This window comes from Odontomachus brunneus, unplaced genomic scaffold (assembly GCF_010583005.1).
Source record: "Odontomachus brunneus isolate Ranch 3 - 2012 unplaced genomic scaffold, Obru_v1 Obru_scaffold_026, whole genome shotgun sequence".
NCBI classification, from domain to species: Eukaryota; Metazoa; Arthropoda; class Insecta; order Hymenoptera; family Formicidae; genus Odontomachus; species Odontomachus brunneus.
The window spans coordinates 497,297-509,362 of NW_022639476.1; the positions used below are offsets into that span (position 1 = coordinate 497,297).

Below are 12,066 nucleotides of genomic sequence, written 5' to 3' on the forward strand. Positions count from 1 at the left end.
CACACACACACACACACACACACACACACACACACACACACACACGTAAAGACGTGTACACACGTCCACATATACATACATATATCTCTGTATACACGTCGACTCACCTCATCCGTGGTCTGACCGGCCTTGAGCTGTAACTCCTGCAATTCGGTGCGGGGCGGGCCGCCCTCGGCCGGGCCCGCTGACGCTGACGTTGGCGCAGGCATCGCGTCGGGTGCCTGATGATGGGACTAGATACCGGATGACAACAGCCTTTCTCTCTCGACGAGAGTCTTCCCCCTTGGTCCGGCTCCTCGCGGCTTCCACGCGACCTCTCGAGTTCTCACCGGTCGACGACGCAGCGACACCACTTCCTTCCTTCCTTCCTTCCTTCCTTCCTTCCTTTCTGGTGCCGCTCTCCCGGACCAGCGATCTAACCGCGATTAGCCTGCAACACAAATCGACGAGCGCGAGGTTAGATCGAGGATGGCTCATGGCGAAAACGGGTAGCCGATACTTGTCGCGAGGTGCCGGGACAAGTATCCCTACGTGGACACACTGGACGATCACATTTGTTCCCAGAATGTGTCTGGGAAACGTCCTCGTGGAATCACGTTCGTTCGGATACTTAGTCTTTGTGAAGGAGAAGGAGTAGTGAGGAGCAGAGTGCGAGTAACAACACCTTATCGCGTCAAAACACGAACGACGACGAGGACCAGATGGCAGCGGCGACGACGACGATGCCGTGCGCGAGATCAAACGGAGATCTTCTTCTTAGCTATCACAATGCAAACGAATGAGAACGTCCGCGAGCGACTCGAAGGCTCGATCGAGATGTCGATCGGAGGGACGGTCAGAGCAATCTTCCGCAAGGCGGCCGGAGGGTAGCACTCACTGAACGCCACAGAGAGAGATCTTGCGGAATTCCGCGGGCGGATTCGCAGCCGCGCCGCGATGTGCCGGCCGTCGAGGAGTGAGTGTGTGTGTGTGTGTGTGTGTGTGTTTCGCGTGTGTATGCGCGTGGCCAACGTGTGCACGACTGCACACTCACTCACACATCGCGGCTGGAAAATCAATACCTACCCACCGACCGACCGACCCACCGACGACGTCGCGACGCGCAGACGCGACGCGACGTCTCCGACGTCGTCGTCATCGTCGTAGTCGTCGTCGTCATCGTCGTCCACCCTCCTGGTCACGGTGGCTCCTTTGATGCCGATGTGGCCGGCAATCAAGAGATAAAACGATCAGCTGGTCGTCTGTCAAGACTACTGCTGCGAGCAGGTCAAGAAACAGAGAGGGAGACCGACATTTCCCGCCAAAGAACTGTCGACGTCATTAGACCGGCGTAAAAGCGCGTCTATGACGAAACTTGAAACATTCGCGATGCAATCGTACAGAGGAGAATACTTGGGGGATAGTTACGTGCGGTATGAAGTTGGGGTGCGATCGACGGCGGGCTCCACTAGGATCGTGTTCCGATTGCTTTGACATTCTCTTTGGCAATTTCCCTGGTCGATTCGTAAGATCCTGTACTCGAGAACACTCGCGACATTAACGAATTAGTGTCACATATATTCCCGACCTCGTTCGAATCTCTTTCTTTCTCTTTCCATAGAGAGGTACATGTGTCTCGTAAAATTGCGATTGATCGAGTCTTATTGCGAATTAATGAAACGTAAGGTCTCGCTGCCTTAGAGAGACGGTCTATCGGTCACTGTCTCGCAGTACTCGATACGTGCTTCCGTTCACGATTAGAGCCCTTCTTCGCGCGGTACCGCGAGTTATAACTGTGGACGGAAACAGGTAAGACAGTTAAGAACAGGCCGAGCGTTGAAATAAGTGACTTTAACCGGACACGGACACGCGAATCAGTCGTATCGACCGACGAATGTCTCGAAGTGAAAATCAGCAGCTTCGCAAACATAACAGAGGAATGATGCAAGTCCTTTGCGGGACATAATAAGAAGAAATAATAACAAATTCGCAGATTTTTTCAAATTTCGGTGTTTGAACTTTTCAGTTCGATTAATCGCTACGATTAACTGTATGCAAAAACGGTTGCAAAATGATTTGCACGTTTTTTGTCGAATAACATTTCAAGTTCAATAGCATTCAAGTTGTCATAATCGCGAGCCACTGCACGACGTGCACTATTTATAGAATATGTGTGTATAGGAATTAACAATCTCTCATCTCTCAGATTTCTCGTCACACACTTTGTAAGGTAAAAGCACCAATGCCTGGATATTAATAACATTAATACCTAATTCTGGATATTCTTATTTTCGCTTTTAAAGTACAAATATTTGAACTTTTAATATAGAATATCTACGTTGAAAGTTGAAATATTCGTATTTGTATACTGTATAAAAATCAAAACAAGAAGAATGTCCGGAATAAAGTATCAATGTTACTAATGTCCAGACGTTGGTGCTTTCATCGTACTATCACTTCAGTTCCTGTCATAACCGATTACTGCGCATGCACATCAGCATTGGCTCTTAATTGTGACAACTTGAAACGTTACAATTTCATTCAATGAAAAGTGCGTGGAACCGTTTTGCGATCGAGCACACAAAGACGATATGGACTTCCTTCCTCTATGTTTTCACGTCAGATCCCAACAATCATATGGGGGAAAACTGTACCCATTTTCAACATTCTGACGCGGATGTTGCAGAGAATAAAGGTGAATGAGGATTTAAAAGAAATCGAATAGAGACAAATAATAACTGATAAATAATTAATAAATATCTGTACACCTTTATGGGATCCAAGCGAGAGTATCGAAAAATAATCGAACATCGCGACACAACGATCTCTCAGAGTTCTACCGAGTCAGAGCCAGACGGACGAATCGTTTAATTCATAAAACGCGAACCTCGTTTAGGGGCGCCGACGACGACGATGGTGGTGGAGACGGCCGGCAGTGAAAGACGAAAATAACGCGATCCGTCCCTAACACGCGAGTCAGTGGTAGTGTGTAACGGACCACGACGTGATCTATCGGCCGACTCTGTCCTTGCCCTCGAGGAAGTTGGCAGGTTTCCAGGGTGAAAGGTACCGGCGTGCTGCCGCCACCGTCTGGTCCGGCGTTGTGGCGAATTCCGCCACCAAGATCACGGACGACGGTCGGGATCAGGACGTCGCGAGCATTTCGTCGTTAATGACCAACCTAGGTGGTCTGGGCGCGCGAGAACTTTATCGACGCGGTCGCGAGGCTGGACTGTTTGTTTTCTTTCTCGACGGTGATTTCGCAAGGTGTGCCAAGTAAACAAATATCCAAGCGTACTCGAAACAACGAGTCCGACTCATCTTACACGGGGAACAGATTTGATTGCATTAACCAAATATCTGGAAGATTATGAACGAACCAGAATTTCGATTAAAGTTACCAGAATTTTATTCAAGTTAACGAGTTTTTGGTTATACAAATTTCTGATTATCAGAACTTGTTTCAAGTTGAACAATTGCAAATTCGGATTATCTAGCAATCTTGTTAACTTGAGCAAAGTTCTGGTGAATTCAACCGGTATTCTGATTCGTTCATACCTTCCAGATTTCTTGAAGTAAAATCTCATTCAAAACAGTTGAAAAGTGGCAGTATTTTTACTCGAAGCAATAATCAAAATACTGCCTCTGGTAATCACAAGAATGAATACTTCTCAAGATTAAAGTAGATTCTAATTCCATATGAGTGAATGTTCCAATCGTTTGGAGTAAATGTTCCTCCGACGATGGAATGCATCATCAATTTAGAGTTTACTCCTCCATTTCGAGTAAAAATATTTACTCAACGAGAAGAATTCACACTCTCGAATTCACACTATAAAATAACTTGAAATCGAGTGACTCGACTGTCACTCTATTTTTCGAAGAAAATTATGCTCTAAGAAATTTAGAGAATATTTCACCAGATTTGATTAATCTAACGACATTTTTAGTCGTGTAACGATAATACGTTGTTCGTTATCGTTTAACAATTCGCACGCAAAGCGATAAGCTGAAAAAAAGGAAGATATTTAATTAGGTAAGAATCTCGCATTGTCATTCCTTTTAGAGCTGATTTTTTCTAATCTCTTGGTAAACTAGCAGGTGAATTATATGTCTGTCTTTGTTTTTTCTTTAAATTAGACAAAGACAGACATATAATTTAACTCTTAGTTAGTTTACTAAGAGATTGGAAAAATCAGCCTTTAATTCGTTACATGCGAAGCCGACAAGCGCCTGGAAATCTGCGAACGAGCATGCCCAGAGCATCATCAATGAAGGTGTATCCTACTTTTCTCTATTGCGCAATATTATTAAAGGCGAGATCACGAGATTGCGAGTCGCAACGTGCATTTTGTCGTACGTCACGTTGATATAATCTGAGCATATAACGAATCACACGCTGTTTCACGCGATTCGCGCTCTTTTAGTTCTCTGCTAGCTCTATCTTTCGTGAACACACGTTGCGGAGAACATTATCAGATCGTGTTCCACAAAAGGAACTGTTGACGGAAAATATTAACGGATTGATAATGCGTACGCGTAGAAAAAGAATTAAGAGGGATAGAGAATTTTTTTAGTAAAAATTACTATAGAATTTTATATAACCGAGGAATATATTGATTCTCTTTTTCATTTCTCTTTTTCATATGTGCGCTGTTTATATTTTAGGAATTGAAAAACGCGCTATTAAAAAATTTGCTACGTTTCTGACGAAATTTACTATGCTCCTTAGCAAGGTGGACTTTACCGTTTATTCCTACGCAGTAGAAAACTGAGAGGAATTTATATGAAACAAAAAAAACTATAATAATCTGTCCGTGTTACCGTAACAGCCACGTTGAGAAAAGAAATGATATTTGCGATTATAATTACTCAGAGAAATAACTGAGATCTAATTGATAGTACTGAGTTTTCTTGCATGTAATATTGCGATCAGCGATTGTGTTGTCTCGCGATATTGTTATGAAAGATCAAGGTTACAGCGCTAAATGAATCTTGAGTCAAATTATTTACGGTAATTATATATTCAAGGCGGCGATTCCTCTCTCTTGTCTAGCAACTTATGTTCTTCAGCCGTATATTCTCTCCATGCACAAAGAGCCGCGATGTTCGCGCGTAGTGGTAATGTGTCGAAAGTATTGCACAACTTTAGATGGTTGGGATGGATATGGGAGCACTGCTATAAATACAAAGGGGATGGATCGGAAAATCAATATTTTTACCCATTCATGCACGTGAATCACTCGCATTCGCGTCACCCACGGTTAAGAACGCGCAAGTATAAAGGAAAAAAAAAATAGAAAAAATTAACTACAATCGCTTCTTAGATACGATACAATACAACAATCAGATCTACCGTGCGAATGTATACAATTTTTTTCCGAGATATAAGCAATATCTCCTTCTTGTGTTTTCAACTTCGTCTCACGCATTTCATGTGGAATGTGGCTTAATTAGCGGAAGTGAACGAGCAAAAAGTACACGTCGTTTTATAAACGGAAACTTCATAAGTTTGCGAGACAGGGGAATTAATTTGGCTCTAGGAAAAGACTCAGTCTCGTTATATCTCCAATCTCTAATGAGATCTTCCGGAAATGGTAAACACGGTCCGCGGCCGAGTGTCTTGTGCGTAATAATCGTCTGATTAAACTACCCTACGCATAAAATTACGCCTGCAAATTATCTTTATCTTAATTGTCCCTTTTATCTCAGTTTGTTTCCAGGTGTTCTTACTTAAAGAAGGCGGCAGAATCGCAAAAAGTCACGGTTCTCTCATACACACATTCAATAACGAGATGAGCGCACAACTGAAAGAGAGATGAATAAATCTCGCGAACTTGTGAAATTAGATATCGGTTCAAATTATACATATGCACATTCGACCTCACGGTTTCAAGCAGCGCTCGATCTTCCCACGTAACTGTCATCGCGAAAGTGCATTCTAGAATCCCAGAGATCCGGTCGGCAGTACATGTCGACAAATGTCAAACGTGATCGAACTTAAAGCACGCTGTTATATTATTATTACGTGTCCAAACTTCGTAGTAACGCACACAACCCGACGATTATTACGTGGGGAGACAAGTTCGTCCGTGAAAGAACGCGACAAAAATGCCGCGAAACTCCGGAGTGACTTTTGAGAAAGGAGCGAGAGACGAGATTCGATCTCTGGAGAAACTGCTCGCTAAAAATGAAAAAGGGATTTCGCGCGTGAGAACACAAACGTTGACGGTGATATGGAAGATTGAGGCGAGATGAAATCACAAAGTCATAAATTATCGAGTGTACGGACGAAAAGCGCTCGAAACCGTGGAATAACACAGCGAAAGTTATTTCAAGATATTAATTATCCGAAAGTGTATTTACAATTACTCGACGAATTACAAACGCGTACGGCGCGATCGGAAATTTCAATCGGAAAATCGAACGGCGTGTCTGCCGCACACATGTGCGGTATGACATCTCAATATCTTTGAATTATTTCGCGCCGACAAATTCTATGACGAATTTGAAATCGATCCCGCCGGGCAGGAAAACTCGTCGCGGACATTTAATTATGAACATGTGTGAACCTTCGATGAAAGATTCGCGCAAAACGCTCCACGAGAGTGCAAGTAACCGAGATTTAAATCAAAATATCGATTCTCAAATGGATCTCGAACAAAATTCGAGGCCGAGCAAAATCTTCGTGCTCGGCGAATCGAAAATTCATACTCTCGTCTCTATATTGCTTACGCTCTGATCGAAGCAATCATGTCTGAGAACATGATCAATTTTTTTTCTGTGTCCAGTTGTCTCGCATTCACTCCTCATCCTTCTCTCTCTCTCTCTCTCTCTACCTTCTCCTTCACCTTTCGAAATTAGGCACGAAATGTCTGACCCAGAGACAATCGGGCGCATAGAAAGTGTGTATATGTATATGTGTTGCGTGTGTATCACAATCTATATATACCCGAATGATCTTACTCACGCGGAGAACGCTCTCGTGACGCATCTCGAGAGAAGAAGCGGTGTTTAATCGCCGGTGTTCCGCGCGAGGTTGTTATTCACTAACCTTGAGGCGGATCGATAGCGAATGCTGCTATCTGCTGGCACGTCTTCCGCGCTGGAGAGGAGGCCGAAAAAGAGAGAGAGACAGTAATCGAGACTATCAGCTGTCACTAACACCGTGATAAAGATGATGATATCCTGCGTGCCACTGCCGGTGGAAGCGCGTCGTTAGAGTGGGAAATGAGCTCTTCGTGCCTTCGATCATGCACCACAGTAAACCGACCACCGCGTCTTTCAGAGCGCGAATGAGCGCGCTTCAGCGCGTTGCGGAACAACGGTGCGACGCGAGAGGGCGCGAGTCACGTGCCCACTGTCGATGACGCGGACCAATAGGAGACCGGCGCGCCGATGCGAAATCGCAGCGCGCGAGCCAAACGTCATTTCGAACGCGAAATTACGCCGCGACTTAAATCGTTTAGGAAGCTAAAAACGTAGATGGCACGGTGGAAGTGCTAAGTGAATTTCCGTAGACGCTTTGTATCGATTATCGACGCAAGTGTCAAGTGCAAAGACGAGAGGTCACGTCAATGTAAATTTGACTGTGTATGTGGCAGCGAGCCGTCTTAAAGTTAAAAACCAATTACTGCATCTTACTATTAGAATTCGAAACTTGAATTCTGATACGATTACCGTGCAATACTCGCTTAATTCGACGATTCTGACTTGTGAAGCGAGAATAATTTTCGCTGTCAGTGAATTGCTCAACACTCCTTATTCACACGTAATCTTGAAATATTACATTCTTCGAATATTATGCAGCGTTTATCGGTCATATACGCATGCGCAGCTCTGCTTCGTTACAACGGATTTAACCTCGTAAACTTACCCACACGCCTCCTTGTATATCCGCGAAGTCCAAATGAACCAGCTGCGTTCAGTTCACTCGTATGAACCGGAGTAAAGCGAAATGAGATCTCCCCGGTCGAGATAAGTGTCTCGAGAGCGCCATCAGTATCCGCTCGTTATTACACTGCGGCCCGCGATTCCACGAATTCGCAGCTAAATTTACGAGCCACCCGCAATCGGGAGTCGCGCACGGCACGACACGACATCGTCGTAAAGTCGGCGGAAAATCAATACGACTTCGCGGCTGCACGTAACGTGCGCTGCATTGCTATTGCCGTGACGTTTCAAGGTATGAGAACTGCAAGGGTGGGAAGGAATAACCTATCACTCACCGCCAATGATGGGATCCGCTTCTCGTCCGACGAGTCCGTCGCGGCACGTTGACAATCCTCGCGAGCCTCTCGCACACCAGCAGACCTCCTCTCCGACGAGACCAAGTGACAGTCACTGCTGGCGAGGATGATAGGGATATTCCTTTGCGGCACAGCGCAACCCGGTTGAATGATAAGCGGAGTTTTACGGAAGACGCCGCTGCCGTCCCAGTCAACTCTATGCATACTGAAGTGAGCCATCATGGCGTTTGGTGGAGAGGCTATCTTTCTCTAAGTTTCGCGATTGGTTAAGTATAAAGTGAGACAGCTAGTGTGTGCCATTGGGCGCATTCAGTAGAAAAAGCGCTCAGTGAGCAATCAACGATTATTGGTTCTTGCTATTAGATCCCTAAATCTAGACCAATTACATTGACAAATTATTCAACTGTTGTGCAACTGTTGAGTCTACTGAATGCAGCCATTGAGAGGTGTTTGGTGGAAAAGCTATCTTTGTCTGATGTTCGCTGATTGGTTAAGTAAAAAGTGAGACAGCCTTTCCACTAACCTATGGGTGCTTTCCAATTGCTTAACACATCTTGACACATACGTGCACAAAGTATAATGCTGTTTGGAACAAATCGTTTAGAATAAAGTGTATACTAATGTGTACACAACTGTGCTTATATTTTGGTAATTTTTAATAATAAATAATAAAATCTAAATAATAAAAAAGATATTATCCACTTCACGTCGCAAATGCCAGACTTTTCAAGCTGCTACGCTTATTAATTTTAATTGTCACCAGAAAACATTAGTTTACACAGCCGACTAGTAGCCCTCGAGCTGAGTACGGATGTGTAGTGTTGTGTCGACGATTACAATTGGAATGCAACTTGTGTCGCCATGTGCATGAAAGTGTCTAGGGATATTGCAATTGGAAAGCACCCTGTGAGAATAGGAAAAGTGGGAGTAACTGGCAGTCCATACTTATATAGTCAAAGCTCTAGACACTTTCATGCACACGACGACACAAATTGTATTTCAATTGTTGTAATCGTCGACACAACACTGCACATCCGTGCTCGAGTTCGAGTACTACTAGTCGTCTGTGTAAACTAGTGTTTTCTAGTGATAATTGAAATTAATAAGCATTACGGCTTAAGAAGAGGTTAGTATTTGCGATGTAAAGTGTATAATATCTTATTTATCGAAGATAGAAAAAGTACGGACAACAAAATACCAAGGCATAGGCATAGAGTTGAAAAATAATCCTAACACTACCCGACATACGTACACACTTTATTCTAATTGAATCGTGCACAACGTTACACTTTGTGCATTTTTATATACATATGTGTCAAGATGTGTTAAACAATTGGAAAGCACCCAATGTAATTAATATCACGCGTGCCCCCGAGGGATAAGTGTCAAAAAATCGAAATATGAAGTCAGATTTCGATGGTAAAACAGGAAGGAAGAGAGAGATGGAATATGACATACGTCGCGCTGTTTTATCACGTTTGATAAAGTGCAGAACCACTTGCGTAAATAAAATATGTATGTATAAACTTAACACATATAGTGAAATAAAGACAACAATAAGTGTATCAATAAGTGTATCACGATATATATATACCCGAATGATCTTACGCGGAGAACGCTCTCGTGACGCGTCTCGAGAGAAGAAGCGGTGTTTAATCACCAGTGTTCCGCGCGAGGCTGTTATTCACTAACCTTGAGGCGGATCGATAGCGAATGCTGCTATCTGCTGGTACGTCTTCCGCGCTGGAAAGGAAGCCGAGAAAGAGACAATAATCCAGACTATCAGCTGTCACTGACACCGCGATGAAGACGATGGATGCCACTTCCGGTGGAAGTGCGTCGTTGGAGTGGGAAATGAGCACTTCGTGTCTTCGATTGTACACCACAGTAAACCGACCACCGCGTCTTTCAAAACGCCAATGAGCAGGGGATACAAACTCGCTCTTGTAAAAATTGGATCCCGTTTTTAGTGGCGTTCTCTGAAATTGTTTCCGGATGTGGGCGAACTAAACGGGTGACGTCATACGGAGTGGGGATACGCGCCAATGAATATGAACTGGCGCGCATAGGCAGACGTTCTTGAAACGTTTTAGCGAGCAATAGCGAGCAACTGCGAGCAACAGCGAGCAACAGCGAGCACTAATATAAAGCTATAAATATATATATATATATTATCTTATTACTAATCATTGTAGAGTAGTAATAGTGTAGTAATAGTACTAAAACAATTAGCTAAATCGTAGAAGTAGCAACTAGCCTACAATACCTATACAATAACATATAACACATACATCCACACATACACTCATCACGCGCGCGCGCGCGCACCACACACACACACACATACATACATATACAGACATATCACACGCACGCACACCGTACGCATATACATCACACACATTCACACGCACACATGCATGCCATATATATAGTATACTAACAATACTACATTATAAGTGTATATATATAATATTAACCTTATATTAATATAAAATATCATATCTTTATTAACATCGCGAGAGTTACCGGATACTTCATATTATTTGATTCTTTCATTTTTTAATTCTCATAATCTTATGAAAATAGTAAAAGATATACATTTATATATGTGCATATATGCATGCACACAACTGTATACGTGCCATACATGCATAAGTTGCTTGCTATTGCTCTCTATAACGTCTGTCTGTGCGTGCCATTTATACTTCCATTGGCGCGCATCCCCACTCCGCGTGACGTCACCTGTTTAATTCGGCCACTTCCGGAGACTATCTCAGAGGGCGATAGGTGTAGGTAGTGCCACTTACCAGACGGGAGTTATTACCCCCTGCGAATGAGTGCGCTTCAGCGCGTTGCGGAACAACGATGCAACGCGAGAGGGCGCGAGTCACGTACCAACTGTCGTGACGCGGACCAATAGAAGACCGGCGCACCGGTCTTATAAATATATATATATAATGTTCTATAAATAAATATATATATATATATATATGTATTATTAAATATACATAAATATTGTATAATTAATAAATTCAATAATACATATATGTATTATTGAATATAATTATGCAATATTTGTGTAATTATAATTATATAATATTATTGTTCGCTAAAAATTACGACTTTCGTTAACTTGTGTCTAAAAAAATCTGTTTGTTTAGACATTGTAATGCATTTACTTTCATAAAATAATTTTACTTAAAAATAAAATGTTAGTATTAATTTAATTAATATATATTTGTGGTTCTCTAATATGTCCAATTCTTTGACATGTATATAAAAATTAACGAATATCAAGCATTGAATTGGTAAAGGTATAGGTTTGCTACTATATGTAAGTTCACAATATGTCATCGAAATACTGGGATTAGTCACTTAGCCCTTGGAGACGCTCTTCATGTTGATTACAACGTGAGAATGCCAACTGGCAGTCCATACTTATATAGTCAAAGGTCTAGAGATATTGCACCCTATGTAGACCGTAGGCTAACGGTTCACTCCAGCATATATAGAGTTCATTGCGTAATCCGAACGGTAACCATAGACACGCGTACCGGTACAATTGGCGGGTAAAATGAAATGACGGGATGTAAACACTCTCATACATAGGAAAATCTCGATACACAAGTTATACAAGTTATATTTTCATTTGATTTAACGGTTTTTTACTTAACCGTTTTTTAAATATATTTGATTGTTAATTTATATGAAAAATCTTTCTTGTGATATTATTTTTATACAATTTTTATTAGAAAATTATTATTTGGTCATATATATATATATAAATATATATATATATATATATATATATATATATATATATATATATATATAT

General features: G+C 42.4%; 1 protein-coding gene across 7 annotated transcripts in view; it reads right to left on the reverse strand.

The window, feature by feature from the left end:
- The window catches only part of LOC116842637 (synaptosomal-associated protein 25), a 50,576-nt gene extending 40,377 nt beyond the window's left edge, over nt 1-10,199 (reverse strand). Inside the window, exons 1-3 of one of the 7 annotated variants that reach the window (XM_032812131.1) lie at nt 9,921-10,199; nt 8,208-8,433; nt 108-430 (exon numbers count right to left, since the gene is read on the reverse strand). In XM_032812131.1, the coding sequence (XP_032668022.1) occupies nt 108-209 (102 nt within the window). In that variant the 5' untranslated portion in view covers nt 210-430; nt 8,208-8,433; nt 9,921-10,199. Of the gene's footprint in view, nt 1-107; nt 431-664; nt 953-7,033; nt 7,283-7,855; nt 8,030-8,207; nt 8,434-9,920 lie in introns of those variants that run through there. The other 6 variants (XM_032812130.1, XM_032812124.1, XM_032812127.1 and 3 more) reach the window with 6 other exon arrangements.
- Nucleotides 10,200-12,066: the final 1,867 nt, after the last annotated feature.